This window comes from Stigmatopora nigra, chromosome 4, assembly GCF_051989575.1.
Source record: "Stigmatopora nigra isolate UIUO_SnigA chromosome 4, RoL_Snig_1.1, whole genome shotgun sequence".
Taxonomy (NCBI): Eukaryota; Metazoa; Chordata; class Actinopteri; order Syngnathiformes; family Syngnathidae; genus Stigmatopora; species Stigmatopora nigra.
The window spans coordinates 7,739,103-7,755,639 of record NC_135511.1 but is presented as its reverse complement, the minus strand read 5'-3'; the positions used below and the strand labels follow the sequence as shown (position 1 = coordinate 7,755,639).

Below are 16,537 nucleotides of genomic sequence, written 5' to 3'. Positions count from 1 at the left end.
AGAGACAAGAAAATACACGCTGACGTAAACTAGTGCGATTCATCTTTCAAACGCACAAAGCACGCTGGAGCGCTCGATTCATCCGCACAACTTCCCTGGCCTCTCATTGGTCCTTCGAGGATGCGCCTATCGCCAATTGGAGGAAAGTTTCAACTCCGACTGTAAATTAAACCCCGCCCCTTGGACACATCGGTGGTCCTCAGTAAAGTCCAGTTGTTTTTCCCCCTTTCACACAAAGAAGCCGTTCCAAAGCGATAAACGAAGCGAAAAAATAAGGAGAGAAAAAGGAGCATTTTTCCAAGTGTTTTTTTCTTTTGGGGGGGAGAACGAATACTTACCTGGAGGAATAATAAATAAATAAAATTTTAAAAGATTTAAAAAAAGAAACGGACAAGAAAAAAATGGTTTCAGCCGGGCTGGAGATTTTGGGACTTGCACTGTGCGTGGTGGGCTCTCTTTTGGTGATGGTGGCGTGTGGGCTACCCATGTGGAAGGTGACCGCCTTCATCGAGGCCAACATCGTGGTGGCACAGACCATCTGGGACGGCCTATGGATGTCGTGCGTGGTCCAGAGCACGGGCCAGATGCAGTGCAAGGTGCACGACTCGGTGCTCGCCCTCAGCCACGACCTGCAGGCGGCTCGGGCGCTCACCATCATCTCATCGGTGATGGGCGTGCTGGGGCTGATGGTGGTGATCGCCGGGGCGCAGTGCACCAACTGCATCCGCGACGAGTCGCTCAAAGCGCGCGTGGTCAACGCCGGCGGGGTCATCTACATCATCTCGGGGCTCTTCGTGCTGGTACCCCTGTGCTGGATGGCCAACAATATCATCTCGGACTTCTACAACCCGCAGGTGCCCGGCTCCAAGAAGAGGGAGATCGGAGCCGCGCTCTACATCGGCTGGGCGGCCACCGCGCTGCTGCTGATCGGCGGGGCCGTGCTCTGCTGCTCCTGCCCGGCCTCCGGGAACACGGGATACTCGGTCAAATATGCGCCCACCAAGAGAGCCACGCCAAACGGAGACTATGACAAACGGAATTATGTGTAGCCCCATGCAGACTTTTTTTTCCCTCCCTCTGTCTCTCCTTTTTTTTATTTTTTAAAAGGTATTTCTAGTTTTTATTTTACTTTTTGAAATTATTTTTTATTTTAATTTTATTTTTTAAGTATTTTTATTTTTATTTTATTTTTTAAAAGTATTTTTTATTCTTATTTTATTTTTGAAATTTTATTTCTATTTTTATTTTTTTGTTGTACCTGCCTATTTTTCCTCCTCGTTCATAAACTGGACCATCTTTTTCATCTTCAGGACTTCTCGCCTTCATGTATTTTTTTTCTTTCTTCCCCTCCCCTATGGAAGCCTTAAACTACTGTCAACAAGAAAAATGGAGTACAGTATCTTTGTTAGGTACATGGTTTCGTAAGTTTTGTTTTTATGATTGCCGTTTTTTTTTGTAGAGGAACTTGTGCCATTGACACCACATGCTTTGCTTGCCAACCTGTACAGTTATTGAAGAAGAAAAAAAGATTGCACGCCCTCACCCATGGATGATTTGATGGAGACACAAAGAAGATTGATGTCATAAACAATGTACTTCATGCCTAAACTACAACTAAGGAGATCACCTGCTACATTCTGTCTTCACCTGGCCGCAAAGAAAGAAAAAAAACATCACTGTACTGGAAAAAACGCCAATGTGAGACATCCTCCCCCTCATTACTACACCGAGGATCCTGCAAGAAAGAACAACCTGGAAAAGTGCCAGTGTAGTTTGGGTTTGACGTATATCTTTTGTGACTGCAATCCTGGAACTTTTCCTTTTTTTTGTTGTAAACTCAACAAACCTTGCCTGTGCTGGGATTGATGACATTTGCCTCCGTAATTCCGAGCACCTGCTGGCATTGTGTCCCCCGCGGGAATTCTCATTTTATTTCTTAAGTTCCTGGAATTGTTTGCTTTTTAATTTTTTTTAAGTAGTGACTTACAATTCATGTATAAGAAGATGCAATATCGTGTTCCTTTTTATTAAGATTAAACTCACTATATTTGTCTGGAATCAATATCAAAAGCGTGTTCTTTCAGCCCCTGAACGAACGTAATAACAAAACTGCTGTCCTGGCCGTGCATGTGCGAGCTCCCCCCTTTGCACGCATGCACGGCGGGAGAAAGTATTTTAGCCATCCATAGAAATCCAGATGACAATGCCCATTCAGCTCGAGTGGGGCTCCGCTGTTCAGCTCCATACAACCCCCACCGTCCACTTCTCGGCGCAAAACCCCCCTGCCTACCCTGCGACCCCTACGGAAAAGGCTGCAAATTAAGGCTGCGGAGAGAGAGAGAGAAAACTAGCTAGAAAGTCTCTTCCCGTCAATCATTGGTCGGCCCGGGCGACGCAAATAAACAGATACGATTCAGTCTTCCCGACTAGAGCCGCCACCCGTGTTAAAAAGTGTGACTGGATTCCGAAAGCTTATCCATACTTGTTGTGCTGTTCACTTAAGAGTCTTAGCGGGTCATATGCTCTCTACAAAGTCGAAAAATATGGCCATGCATACAGTCAACCCAGCTGACTTCGGTGAGTCATTGTGCACGTAAAAGTTACATTAAGCTATTTCTCCATCTTATTCACAATGTTGTGTACATCTGAGCATAAATGTGTGCGCTTTAGACAAACTTTAGTCAACAAACAAACAAAAAACTCCCGAGCAAAATAGCAATTATTTATCATTAATGTAACGATTTGCTTATTTCAAGTAGGAGGACATAGTTGAAAAACATTAACTAATTGACTGCCATAGACATCCAATTCATTTAAATTGTCCAAATTGTGATGTGTAATTAAAATGATTAAAAGATTGGGAAAAACCAAACAAAAACTGGAAATGCCAATCATTTTCTTCCTAAAAAAGGTTCCATGCAAACTCAGGCAAGTGAACCTCTACCTTCCTGGATTTCTGTATTATATTGCATATTCGTCAATTTTAACAGTAAAAAAGTCAGCGACAGGGGGAATAACGAGGGGAAAAAATGACAACTACACTTAGATGTAATATAAAAGTTAACCAATCGGTTTGTCCGCATTGTTCCTCACTGCAGAAAGGCTAACGGCGTGGAGGCAGTGCTTGTTGGGGGTGCGCAAAAACACAAAAAAAGGCCCCATTTCAACAAGGAGGCAAGGCAAATAGTGGTAAGTGACGTCACTCAATGGCATTTCTCCATGGTAACCAAACAGAACCCGCTGTTGCCAAGCTACGGGCGGCTATAACGCGGTAGGTAGTATGGATGGTCCTCATAAAAGCGCCAACCAGCGAACATTCCGGCCATGAGTGGGCACGCACACGTGTTCGGCTCCGACGACGCGGACATTTGCGAAAGAACCTGGGGTGACTGACGTGGGAGATGTTGCCAACACATAGCAACATTCTTGAAGGGTATGACATAATATGCTCGGGATATTTACCACTGAACTTGATCCCGGCGAGTCTGCTTACCACACGGTGCAATTTGAAGAACCAAGGGTCTGGTGATATGACCTTTGCCCTCTGAAGCAGGACTTAGGTCAGGCGTGCTAAGTCACTTCCCAAATGGCTGTTAGAGATCCAATCCAATCTCCTCATGTCCTTATTGATCAGGTGAGCAGCACAAAGGTTAGTAAATTACATTGGAATGTTCTCTTACATAAACACAAAAGTTAATAAATTATTGGAATTTTCAGTAATTGCATGAACAACAAAAGACATTTTAGAGGAATTATTTCATAGCTCCTAGTGCCTACTAATAGACAAATAAACAATATATATAGTAAAATTGAAAATGAACTTAATAAATAAAATGCCAATTTGACATTTGAACTAAATTAATAAAATGCCCATATTACATTTCTGTCAAAAAAGGCTGTTTTAATATTGGTTAAATTGCCTAAATGAAACAATTTATGGATCTACACAAATATCGATACTACATTTACACACATCTAAATACATCTACACATATAGATGCACTGTGAATGAATTTGCATCACTTTCAGAAAGCCAGAATATCATTGTCTGTAAACTAATGACCAGAAATTAATCTATTATAATATTTTCCCTTTGTCACTGAAAAGGCTCAAATGAAAAAAAATGGTGACCAGTCACTAAGAGGGAGATTACCAAAAGTTTCTAGAATACAACGCAAGCGATGAATTATGGCAATTAGATGACCACTCTAAAGTAAGAATCACTAACAGAATATCCGTAAAAAGTCAAATCAAATAAAGCGCCTGATGAGATGACTAACCAAGTAAAAACTCATAAAGGTGATCAAGAAAGTTTTTCCAGATGACCTCATGAGAGGCAGCAAGTGCACCAAGAGGCCAAAGCTTCCTCCCAAATGGCAAAGCCAAGAGTCAGCGGGTGGTTCAAGGCAGAGGACAAATGTCGCATTGTCCGACCAGTTAAAACCCCCATAAGGTGTTTGTGTGAGAAACAATGCCAGAAGTAATGTGGTTACACATGAAGAAGAAGGGGGGGTCCAAATCCCCCCTTCATGGGGTCTATGTGATTTACTGCACGGTGACTCATGGCTTGTGTTACGGCCCACTAACACCAGAACTTCCTGAGCTACGGACAGTGCAACAGGAAACAGGAAAGGACGTGGGCGAGGGAGCCGCCCGTGGGTGTTCGCTATATCTATGTGTGTGTGTGTGTGTGTGTGTGTGTGTGTGTGTGTGTGTGTGTGTGTACTATCAAAGCTTAATTTGTTTGGTTTGTCTGTTTGGCCACTCCTATTACTAATTACAGACACTTACCTTCTCATGAAAAGAAAAACGTTCACTTCCATACGCTGCCTTTTTAACTTAATAGGCCATTTTAAAACTGTGGTTGCGTCCCTTGAATATTTTTGAGAAACTATTCATTCTCATGTGGGTGGTTAGGGTGTCAGCCTCACAGTTCGTGGGTCCTAGGTTCAAATCCAGGTCGGGCCACCTGTGTGGAGTTTGCATGTTCTCCCCGAGCCTGCATGGGTTTTCTCCGGGTACTCCGATTTTAGCCCACATTCCAAAAAACATGCATGGTAGGCTGATTGGACACTCTAAATTGTCCCTAGGTATGAGTGTGAGAGTGAACAGTTGTTTGTCTCCTCGTGCCCTGCGATTGACTGGCCACCGATTCAGGGTGTCCCTCGCCTCTGGCCCAAAGTCATCTGGGATAGGCTCCAGCACCCCCGCGACCCTAGTGGGGATAAAGCGGAAAATAAATGAATGAATAATTTTCATTATTCACATGACATCAGTATTATTGACTTGGAATGTATGTGACTTTCAATCAAAAGGTGCACCCAGGGGCGGAGCTTAAAAGGGTCGGGGATGGGCCTCGTGGGAACTGAATTTGGGAATGAACAGAACTGCGCTATGGAAATTTTACGCATTGAAAATAAATTTGGCACTTCAACCTCTTTGTTGAATTTGGTATTCCAAAAAAGACAAAGCACTTTCCAGCAATTGTGGTTGTGACATCATAACCAGAATGAATGATTATTTCTAGCTTTGTAATGCCGCGCTAGCTAGTTCCTCTTGGCAGAATGAATAGCTCACACGGAAATAAGAGAATAGAAAGCCCATCCAAGATAACATTGTCGCAGACTGCAAAAATCTGCAACCATTCGGGGTCAGACATACATTAGATTTTCTAGTAGGCGAGGCCAAGGCAGCTGAGGCATAGCAAGATTGATTCAAATATTTAAGTTTGCTGTTGTTTATAAAATAACAAAGTGCAAGGCACATAGCTGAAGCATGAAAAGGCATACAATCCTCCTAATCTTAGCGTGTCCTAATATTTATAAAGCAAATGCTGCAATATTTAAGCCACTTTTCAAGAAACAGGACAAATCTACATGCTTCCCACAAGGGCCTGTAAAATATGTAGTTTTATCTCCAAAATATGAAAGTGGAGAGTTCAAACGGGCAGGGAGTGGACTCCTTTCCGTGCCAATAGCCGAGTCATCAGAAGCGCAGGTGCGAACGCACATAAACACGCTTGAATGGCAGCTGCCTGCTGAGATGAAGAGGATGCCTGTCGGAGATCTGGTGAGGATCACGCCGCATTGTCAATTTGGCACGCTCAGCAGAAATTTGCTTCCACGTAAATTTGGGAGGCAGGAGTTTGCCCCCTTTTCCTGAATCGTCGTCAAAGGTAAAATACTCTTTGCCGTTATCCAGGCGGTGGGAGGACATATGTGCATAAATTCTCCTGTCTTGCTGCAGGTCTAGAGCAGTGTTTCCCAACCACTTGTGTGCGGTAAGCAATGGGTAGGTGTGCCGTGGGAAATTGCAAGAAGTCATAAAATGTAATATTCAGAGAGAAAAATGAATATGAACGAGATTCATTAATTCAAATTGTCTAAAATGTCTTTTTCTGTGTCTGCATTCTCACCCTCTTGCTCCTGTGACTGTGAAATTTCCCGAATACAGGATGAATAAAGTTATATAATCTAATGAACCGAAAGTTTTGATGTGATTTCTGCTGATGAAACTATTGGTAATATGGGCAACATAGTTTTAAATGAAAAGATTTCCAGATGGTGGTGTTTCTTGAGATTTTTTCAATGCAAAAAGTGTGGCACAGCTCAAAAAAGGTTGGGAAACACTGCTCTAGAAAGAACAGCCCCGTCTTTTTTCATCAATCTGCACAATTTTTGGTATTGATAATACTAAAATAATTGAGTGGTTTCAGCACCGCCTTCTGGCAGGTAGCAAGGATTCACAGAACCGTGATTAAATTCCTCGCTTTCGATTTAGAGCCAGCAAAGTCTCAATGCAGACAATAGCTTGTCTTAAGGAATGACACCCCAACAGTGAGCAGGCTCAAAAGGTTAAAGGTCACAAAGGTCATAAGGAGGGGGCTTACAGGTTGACATGAAACTGACACCAGTGGAGAGCAAATCAAGCTTCTGGTGCAAATTAGTCATGTCACATTACATAACTTGATAATAATTCTCAATACTATATTCTATACTACATATATAGCTGGTCTAAGTACTTGGTTCAGTTCATTAGGAATTGTGTCCATAAATTATAGCGATCTGGTACTTGGATTCCATTCTATAAGTTTATACATATATATACTTGTCGTCTTACAAAACTAGTTTCAATATTCTGCAATTAAGTGTTTATAAAAAAAATAATTCGGCAATATATCACAATATTACAGGACACCATTCTAAATCGATTCAAAATCTGTCTGAATAAATCAATACACCTGTTTTAGTTGGAAATAAACAATAGGTGGATGCACTTCCACTATATCCAACTAGTGGGAAGCAGTAAGCTCCCATGCCCAGACATTTAATCTCAATAATCGCATGAATCACCTTCAAGTGTTGTTTTCGAATCATATTGCCAGATATGAGGAAAGACACACCCCTACCTGCAACATTAGTATCATTTCCGAGCGATTATGAGTGGGACAAAAAAGTAGCTTATCGACCCATTAATACCACCAGTGATGACACTAGCACTAAAATCACCCACGTGGAAGAGGGGGGCATAAGCACTATGACAGTAAGCAACCTCTCCTCCCCCGAGAAGAAACAAGACAGTCTGCCCGCAGGACTACATGGCTGCAGGATCCTGCCTTGTGAGCGTTTATTTCCCTCAAGTGCGTGCTGCTTGCCACATTCCTCACATGCAGAGTGGCGGAAAGGCCAGCGGCCCCTCATCGGCAGAGGTGTATGGAAAAGGGGAGTGGGTGGAGGTCGGGTGATTGATCATAACGAAGGCCGGAGGGCCACGTGACCAGGCCCAAAATGAAGATACTATTATATTATTGTTTTTAAAAGACAAAAAGACGCATTTTGTGCTAAAAAAAAAACTCAATCTGTGTGGTTCTTAGCGGTGTTGCTAAAAATAGTCACTCGAAGGCTAACGCCATTCCAGAAAATTGTCTTGAATAGGAAGGGACGAAAATAGATAGGAGGAGAGGCTGCTAATGATGCATTCATGTTTAATTCGTCATAAATGTTTTGCTGGAGATAAATGGCTCAGACAGGATAACATCGCCACAAATAGTTTGTTTAAACAGAATCATTACACATTTTAGTAGTCTTTGGCCCACTAAAGCTAAATGTTAACTGCACTTAATTCAAGTTGAGCATTCACACCCGAGTCTCCCAGATGTACTGAATTGGACTTGTATTGTTGTCAATGGCAAGGACTGAGTTAAATACCATTTATTTAAAAAGTGGTTTTGTTTCTCACTCAGTGGCAGTGTGGGTGGTTGGTTGTCTGTTTCATTATCCACTTGCTGCCATGAATGGCTAGGATAGGCTCCCGCACCCTCCGCGACCCCTGTCTGGATAAGCGTCAGGGAAGATGAATGAATGAACGAACGAACGAACGAACTTTAGACTGTAATTGGGAATGTATTTCTGTTACATTAATACCTCGCTTAACGAGGTTAATAGGTGCCAAGACCTGCCACAATAGGCGGTTACACGCAAAGTAGGGACAGTGTTTTTATTGTGTCACTTTGGTATTATTTGGACTTTTAAAACCCTCTCTGTACTACTAAGCTAGACACTGGGCCCTTGTGGCCAGAGAAATACTACCCTCCAGTTGTGACTTGAATCCCCCCCAAATTCATGTTTGTACAGTAATCCTTCAAAATATCGCAGTTAATGTAGATTTTGGCTTTAACGCCATTGAAACAAGCAGTTTTCCCAAAATTTTGCTCTCAACCATATATGGGTGAGCATTATGTAATAACCGGTCACTGAACTGATTATTGACCGACGCCCCTTTCAAGTAGTGCCGTGGCCCGACAACAAATTATCAACGAGACACCTGACCTGCATTTTCTCTCAAGTGTGCACTGCAGATACGCATGCAACTTCAACAGAGCCTGGGTGAAGTTCATTCCACTTCAGCAAATTTTTCTTCGACATTAGGGTAGAGGATGAAAAGCATTAAACTGTTAATGATTTTACATTGGCGCACAAGTCGGTTGATCACGAGATTGTGCTTAAAAGGGCCAAAACAATCTAAATAGTTCAGCTTCACTTTTTACACTGAAAACTCATGGTTTATTAAAACAGGATTAAAATAAACGTCTGACGCAAATAGACACAAATATAACAACAAACAATAAAACAGCCACGACTTTAAAACATTCTGTACAATACGGGGAGTAAACAGATTTAAAACCTTGAGAACAAGAATAAAATGAAATAAAAACATGGATAAAATGACTCTCACTAAAAGTGTCCCTCGCTCAAATACTATATCTCAGTCCCACTTACATTAATTTAGAGTAGAGATGTCTCAGGACAGAAGAGTTATGAGTGCGTCAAGGAACTTGCTCCTGTCTTCTGTCTTCAGTTCAATAACTGTGAAGGGAGAAAATAGAACATAATTAGTCATTGCTAGCCATCCCAGTTAAAATGACTTTGATATCTAGGGCTTTTAAAAGGCAGACAATTAATTAATATGGTGGTTGATAACAAGTGATTGACAAAAAGGAAGAAAAGTCTGTTAAAACGCGACATTTTCAGGGTCGAAAGCTCAAAAAACAAGACTTTGCCATCAAATGTTTTGGTTTTGTACTTGAAACAAAGACAATGCTGCTCTCAGGTGGCAATCTGTGGAAAATAACCTATCTCTCAAAATGAGTGCCTTCTAGGAAAATGGAATATAATTCACATATGGCCTATCCAGTGAAAGAGAGAGATCGATGATTTGATCCCAGGTCGGTGTGGAGTTTGCATGTTGTGTCTGGGCGTGCGTGGGTTTTCTTCGGGTATTCCGGTTTACCCCCACACATTCCAAAAACATGCAGGTTTGCCTAGTTGAATACTCTAAATTGCCCCTAGGTATGAATGTAAGGGTGAATGGTTATCCGTCTCCTAGCTTGAAGTCAGCTGGGATAGGCTCCAGCACCCCCAGCGAGGATAAGTGGAATGGGAAATGAACCAATGAATACTTTTAATCATGGTATATACTCAGCGGACTGTTAAAATTGTTGTAGATTCCACATTCGCTAAAACTAATTTGAAATTTGACTTACTGGATGTGTCAAAGTGGTCATGCATGGTTCTGGAGCTGGTGCTTTCTGCAGCTTTCTCAAATGCTCTGCCAAAGAAACTGAGAAGAAGAAGAAAAAGAGACAAGCATTCAAAAGTCAAACAGTAGTATACATGTATGTTGTACAGTATGTTGGATTGATGAAAACGAAGAGCAAACCAATGGATGTCATGCAAAGTTGGGCCAAATACATAGGTTGATTCTACAAAACCCAAACGTACTTCTTTTTGTCCGATGTTTCCACATCAGGTGGGATTCCCAGCACGAGGACGGTCCCCTTTTCCACATCTTTGGGAGCGGCCATGACGAGAGGGAGCAGCCTGCACCGCTTATTTCTCGTCTGGCAGATGAAATAAACGTCAACAACATTTCACGACACTCTACAATGGAACCCGTAAAGTCAAACGGAAAATAGCCATTAATAGACATTTTTGAACATTCATTCATACATTGTTGCATTTAACAGTAAGATACATTTAGATTTTCAAAAATCTGCAGTGACATTTCTGTAAAAATCGGAGAAAGATGAGTCTGGTGTCATCATATTGCTGCAGCCTATTTATAGCAATATTTCCAAAATATTTATAATATGGCACTGCCTTGAGAGGTCTTAAAGACTGGAATGTATTTATCCAACTTCCTTTAAGAAACATTAATTGTAGCACAACTACTTCCATTTCAGGATTCAAGTCCACCCTTTTAGATTGATCTACTTACTGATTGGATGAATGCTTTAAGGAGGTACTTGCAGAGCAGTGTCAAAGCCATGGGTTTAGAAAAGAGTTTGACATCAGGGGTGCCCTATGGAAGACGCCAGATTTGTCAATGTTCAGTCAAAAGCATGATCTTGGGCTCTGTATACCTCCATGAGGTAACAGTAGAGAAAGGCTCCTTGCGACACAATAAGGTTGGTGCAGATGCAGCTTGCGACAGTTTGTTGGATAGCCATCAGTTTCTTCTTAGCCAGGTCCATACCCGAGTGGAGACGCCCCAGGTTGCTCCTTGAATAGCGGGTAGAGGTCGGTCAACCAGGATGAAGCATTAAAGACAGACATTGAGTATAAATGACCTTCGTGAGAAAGAGTATTTAAGTAGTATGTAAAGTGCAAATTTCCCCTGACCTCAATTGGGGAAAAATTGCTGGAATACAATAAAACACAGAAATACCTTGCCACTTTGCAGATCGACTATTGCAGATTTACCACTTTGCGCCAAATATAGTATATAAAAAGATCATCGCGTAGGAACAATAATACAAACATCAAATGAGGAAGGTGACAATATGAGAGTAATTCACGCGTCGTCTACCTTTTGGAGTTAAATAACAGTACAGAAAAGTCCCAAAACTTCATAACAGTGTCCCTATATATTGAGGCAGGTCTTGGAACCTATTAACAATGTTAAACAAGGTATTGCTGTAAGAGCTGATGAAAAGTCATTTTGTGACAATACTCAGGGGGACTTTTTATACGACAACAGTAACCGAGGTAAAAACACCAAGTGTCGTTTCTGTGCCTCCTAAAAATCAGTATCGGTCTTGAAAAACCTGTATTGGCCGATCACTACAAAATACCTTGAAAGCGAGTCCAGCGCTTTGATGAAATTGTCCGTCTCACTCTCATCTTTCTCTGTGCTCTCAAGCAGAGCTGTGGAAGCGTGCACCATGTCGCTGGCCAAGAAACGGTTCTTGAAGCCAAAGTGGACACCAAATGTCTGTATACGGATATCTTTCAATCTGTCAGAGAATAAAAATGTAAGAAAATTTGGCCCCTTCAGGAAAGAGGGGAAGATAAAAAACGATCACGACATCCACACCCGAATTTATTGGAAGACTCCTCGATAACTTCACGCAGGTTCTCTTTGATGGACACGTCCATGGATGTGAATTTTTGACGTACTTGCTTCAGAGGCAGCCTGGTAGCAAAACAAAACAAAAAAAACACATCAATACATTTCACACGAATCGCTATTTCATGGTGTAATTTACCCCATATCGGCCAGGAACTCCTGCAGCTTTTTCTGTCCGTTTAACGTCCACAGTTTGAAGTGGCAGGACGTGTAGCACGAATTACTAAAGCTCTCATATAAAGACCAATGCTGGTAAAGCGTCAGACGTAGGCTGAAGAAGAGGGTTAAGGTGATGGCTGCTACAAAAAAAATGTGCGTAGCACAGAGATCATTGTTTACACAGAGTGAAATCTGTCTCCAGATAAATGAAGGATACTCGTACTCAAAGGAGATCCTCATGCAGTCGATGGAAAGAGAATTTTCATCTTCGTTCCGATGGTTATGTCGAGAAACGTGCCGCTGCATGGTGCCAATGTCGGATACATATTTCATACTAATGAACAGAATATGAGAAAAGATGAGATGAAACGAATTAACTACCGTATTTGACGCACTATAAGGCGCAACTAAAAGACTTAAATTTTTTCAAAAGACTTTTATAATTTGATGCACCTTATATATGGGTCAATATTGGTTAATAACTGTATGAAATTCTCTTTAACAAAGCTCCACATAGTTGATGTACAGTAATCCCTCGAGTCCTAGTAGCAGGAGTGGCTTTCACTTACTCCATTTTTATGACATTTAAAAAATAATATCAGAAACAAATCACAAAAATGAAAGTAGCGATATTCAAGGGAAGACTGTATAAAAACTCCTAAACACTACTACCACAGCTCCATTCAGTGGATGTATGACACAATTGAATACAACTACTAAGACAACTACCACCACGACTCATTAGACGTCAATGACGGTGATAGTTTCCCAATCCATTTTGACTGTGACCAATCCATGCCAACATCTCCCGGTCAAAATAGATTGGACATACAAGATATCACCGACAATGAACTGTGACCAATCCATGCCAACATCTCCCGGTCAAAATAGATTGGACATACAAGATATCACCGACAATGAACTGTGACCAATCCATTCCAACATCTCCCGGTCAAAATAGATTGGACATACAAGATATCACCGACAATGAAATAAAAACATGATCTTTCGCTGCCGATGGAATGAGGATATTTTCTCACTTTGTGACTTTATCATGAACCCACTGGTCCGTCAGTCCGATGATAGCCCACCTGTCCAAAAGGGGGCAAATGGATGTTTGCAAGCTACAGTTGAAAAAACAGGATAAAATAAAAATAGAGAACTTACCAAAGCATATCTTTAGTGTCTTTCGTTAACACCCATGCAAGTTCAAAGAACATAATGGCTGCCTAATTTAGAAAAGACCATTAAAAAAATACCACATTAAAAGGCAGCCTCTTCTCGAAGATACTTTAAGATCTCCAGATTGTCAACTCACGGATGTGCCATGGTATTCATATTGCTCGTAGTCAAATAAGATTTCTCTCCTGTCATTTAAACAAAAAAAGCTGAATGTAAACACCCTTCAATAGACATCAGACATCTAAATATGACTTGAGAGCAGTTTACCGTCGTGCCTCCCACTCTCTCTTCTCACGTTGCCTCTCGATTCTTCTCTCAACTTCTGCCTGCAAAACATCACACAAACAGCTTTTGTTTGATTTTGCAATTAGTGTTACTTTTTTTTTTAAGGAATGTCTTACTGGGTCATATCTCCTCCGTTTGCCAGATGGCTCAGAGTCACTCTCATTTCCAGAGTCGTTTCCCTCTTCCTCCTCCTCCTCCTCATCATCCCGAAATATGTCTTCATAAGGAGGCACAGCTAAGTCATCATCTTGTTTTATCAGCAGTTTGATCTTCAAACAGCAAAATATTGATCATCAATGATTTATTTTTTGACAAATTGAACACTGTTTAAAGGCCTATAGTTAGTATCATAAAATGTATACTGTAGTTATGGTACTGCAATCAATCAGACTTTAAATATTGAAGTACAAAGTATCTTTCGTGCTTTAGGTTGCCAGATAAGATCAGGTTAACATACCAATTGTTGATTTTCAATCAGAAAATTCAGAAGCCTGCAGCAATGACTGAACAGGTCCACGTAACTTGTTTCTTCCAAAGAAATAAAGAAACTTTTTTCTATAACATAGCGCACTGACAAATATTGTCAATTAATGTTCTTCTCGGGTGCTTCATAATATTGTAATAGTCATATAATTTGTTCCTATTCCTATCCTCAGCAGTCGATTAATTAGCACTCAACTATAATCTTACATATTTACATATATGTTCATTAACATATGTTTATTATGTGCTGTCCCTTAACAAAGATTTTTTTGTTTGTTTCATTTCAAGAAAAACAGTGATAATTATTATCCATCACCTGAGTGTCATTGTAGACATTAACCACATCGACAGGGCGGTGTGTGTCGCAAATAAATATGATGGAGTCATCGTCTGGTTGCAGCATCTGAAGGAGGTCAACGTTGGCACCGCAGTTGATGAGGACAAAATATTGAAACTGCAACAACAATAAAACATGTTATGTACTTAATAAACGAAGATCTCACATAATGAATGAGTTTCATACTTGATTTTTGTGTTCAAGGTAGGCAGTTTCGAGGTCCTGCCATCCCGTCACTGGTACCAGGGTATATTGAACCTGGTCGCAATGGAACAAGGCCTGAGGAAGAAAAGTACAAGGATATAATTAATATTAATTTTTTGACACTGAATAGTCTTTTGATGCCACGATAACTAGAAGTTGGCCATAATAGTGTGATGCAGTACTTGGAGACCATTTATTATGGTAGTTTACTTGCAGTACTTTTTGAAAAACGTGTGATAGCCGCTTCCAAAAAAAACATTTCATCAAGTTAGGACTCTGCTGGTAAAGTGTAAACATTTGGACATCATCTAGTGACCCATTGATTGTTCTTGTTCTTCTTCTTCTTCTTCGGCCCCAATATTACGTCACAACAACAAAGTCCAGCAGCTCGATTGCTAAATGCTAACTTACCTGAAGTATTTTACAGGCACAAAGAGCATCGATATCTGACGCCACCAGGAGCGCAACTCTCTGGAGAAAAAAAGAAGAACACATTGGAGAGCTGAAAAGTGAAGTGAAGCGTTTCACTTTTTAGCTTTCGCAGCTATTTTCGAACTTCTAATTCAATAACCTACCTGGTTAACAACAACTTCGTAAAATTCTTTCCGAATATCCGTAACAAACATCTTGAAGAGCGAGAATTAACGGTATCGTTGAGTCCTCGAAACTAAAACTGGAGCGTAGGTGATAAAAAACGGCATTAAAAGTTTTATCTGGGTTCTGTGTCAAGACACCAAGTACCGCCAGCTGCGTCAAAACTAGAAATGTGGCGCCAAAAGGCTGCGTCACACGCAACCAATCAGAGAAGTCGTCAGTGTGCGTGTCATGTGAGTGTCAAGCAGGCGCTGCCACGCCCACAAAACAAAAATCTCTAGGTTATCAATGAAAAACAATAACACAAAGCTCATGTAGGAACATTTTTTCTGTGTTAGCAAATGACATCACAACATAATACAATCACAAGCGTGTATCAGCATTAAGTAGCTGCTACATGGTCTTTACAAATGAAGGCAAAAAAATGTGCCTGACAATAATACCCCATAAAAATGTTAGATTGTCAACAAACCAAATTTTTCTGAGAAAACCAAAAATATTCATTCACCGGATGCACTAGACATCCAATCTATTTTGACTGGGAAAATTGGCACTGATCAATCGTCCAGCTAAATGAAACAAGAGCATTCCCGCAGAACTCCCAGTTAAAATGAATTGGACATCAATTAGAAATAGCAGGCAATTAGCTAAAAATGTTTGTAACCAACTGACGATATCAGAGGAACACATTGCCTTATTAAAATATAAAGTGATGAAAAATCAGGCAAAATTCAAGTAAAATTCCTAAACGTCCAATATTAAGCAGTCAACCATACAGTATACCACAATCCTAAAATCTGTATAGTGTCATTTAAAATTGTAAATATGACACATTTTTGTGAAACGCTAACCCCATCTTTAAGATAATGATAATTACATTAGAATTATGGTGCCCTAAAGTAAAATCAAATTTGTCACAAACAAAATTGGAATGAAAACAATATTATACATTTACGAATACAACAAAATGATAAATGAAAAAGCACAGCCAAATTTGGTCTGAAATGAAGAAAAAGTGCTCATACCCTGCAAAACTTTGGCTCATTCCACACAAAAACACCAAAGACTAGTTTCATACAAATATGAAAATGATCTAAATCCCTTACCAACAAGATGTCCCTTATGATATTATTGATTGAGACAGGTCTAATGTGAATTGTCTCGTTTTTGACAGCAAAATAGAAGTATTTGCAGCTCCCAAACAAAAAACAAAGCCCTACTGATGAAGTTAAGTTGTTAATGTTTTCTCTTTTTTTTTTTTTTTTTAACGGATGGACTGAGCTAACTGTGTTAACAAAAATAACTGAAGTTTTTACAGCTGGTGAAGAGACTACGATTAGTTTCATCCACATAGCAAATGTCACCTTTCAATAAGATTTTCAGGTC

At 40.5% G+C, this 16,537-nt stretch overlaps 2 protein-coding genes across 3 annotated transcripts; one reads left to right on the top strand and one right to left on the bottom strand.

Annotated features, from left to right (window-relative positions):
• The first annotated feature begins 193 nt into the window (after positions 1–193).
• Positions 194–2,058, top strand: cldn5a (claudin 5a). Its single transcript, XM_077715271.1, has one exon. It carries the CDS (start codon positions 402–404, stop codon positions 1,047–1,049), a length of 648 nt encoding a protein of 215 aa, XP_077571397.1. The 5' UTR covers positions 194–401; the 3' UTR covers positions 1,050–2,058.
• Positions 2,059–8,089: 6,031 nt separating this feature from the next.
• Positions 8,090–15,347, bottom strand: cdc45 (CDC45 cell division cycle 45 homolog (S. cerevisiae)). 2 transcript variants are annotated; one of them, XM_077715117.1, is made up of 19 exons: positions 15,133–15,347; positions 14,969–15,028; positions 14,540–14,632; positions 14,333–14,470; positions 13,650–13,802; positions 13,516–13,574; positions 13,385–13,433; positions 13,234–13,295; positions 13,107–13,157; positions 12,284–12,400; positions 12,047–12,178; positions 11,875–11,973; positions 11,633–11,794; positions 10,922–11,060; positions 10,777–10,860; positions 10,281–10,399; positions 10,043–10,119; positions 9,279–9,365; positions 8,090–8,332 (listed from the first exon to the last, which is right to left on the bottom strand). In XM_077715117.1, exons 1-18 carry the CDS (start codon positions 15,181–15,183, stop codon positions 9,301–9,303), a joined length of 1,710 nt encoding a protein of 569 aa, XP_077571243.1. In that variant the 5' UTR covers positions 15,184–15,347; the 3' UTR covers positions 8,090–8,332; positions 9,279–9,300. The 2 variants fall into 2 exon arrangements, with proteins under 2 accessions (XP_077571243.1, XP_077571242.1); XM_077715116.1 differs by lacking the exon at positions 8,090–8,332 and having other exon boundaries at positions 9,035–9,365.
• Between the last annotated feature and the right edge of the window lie 1,190 nt (positions 15,348–16,537).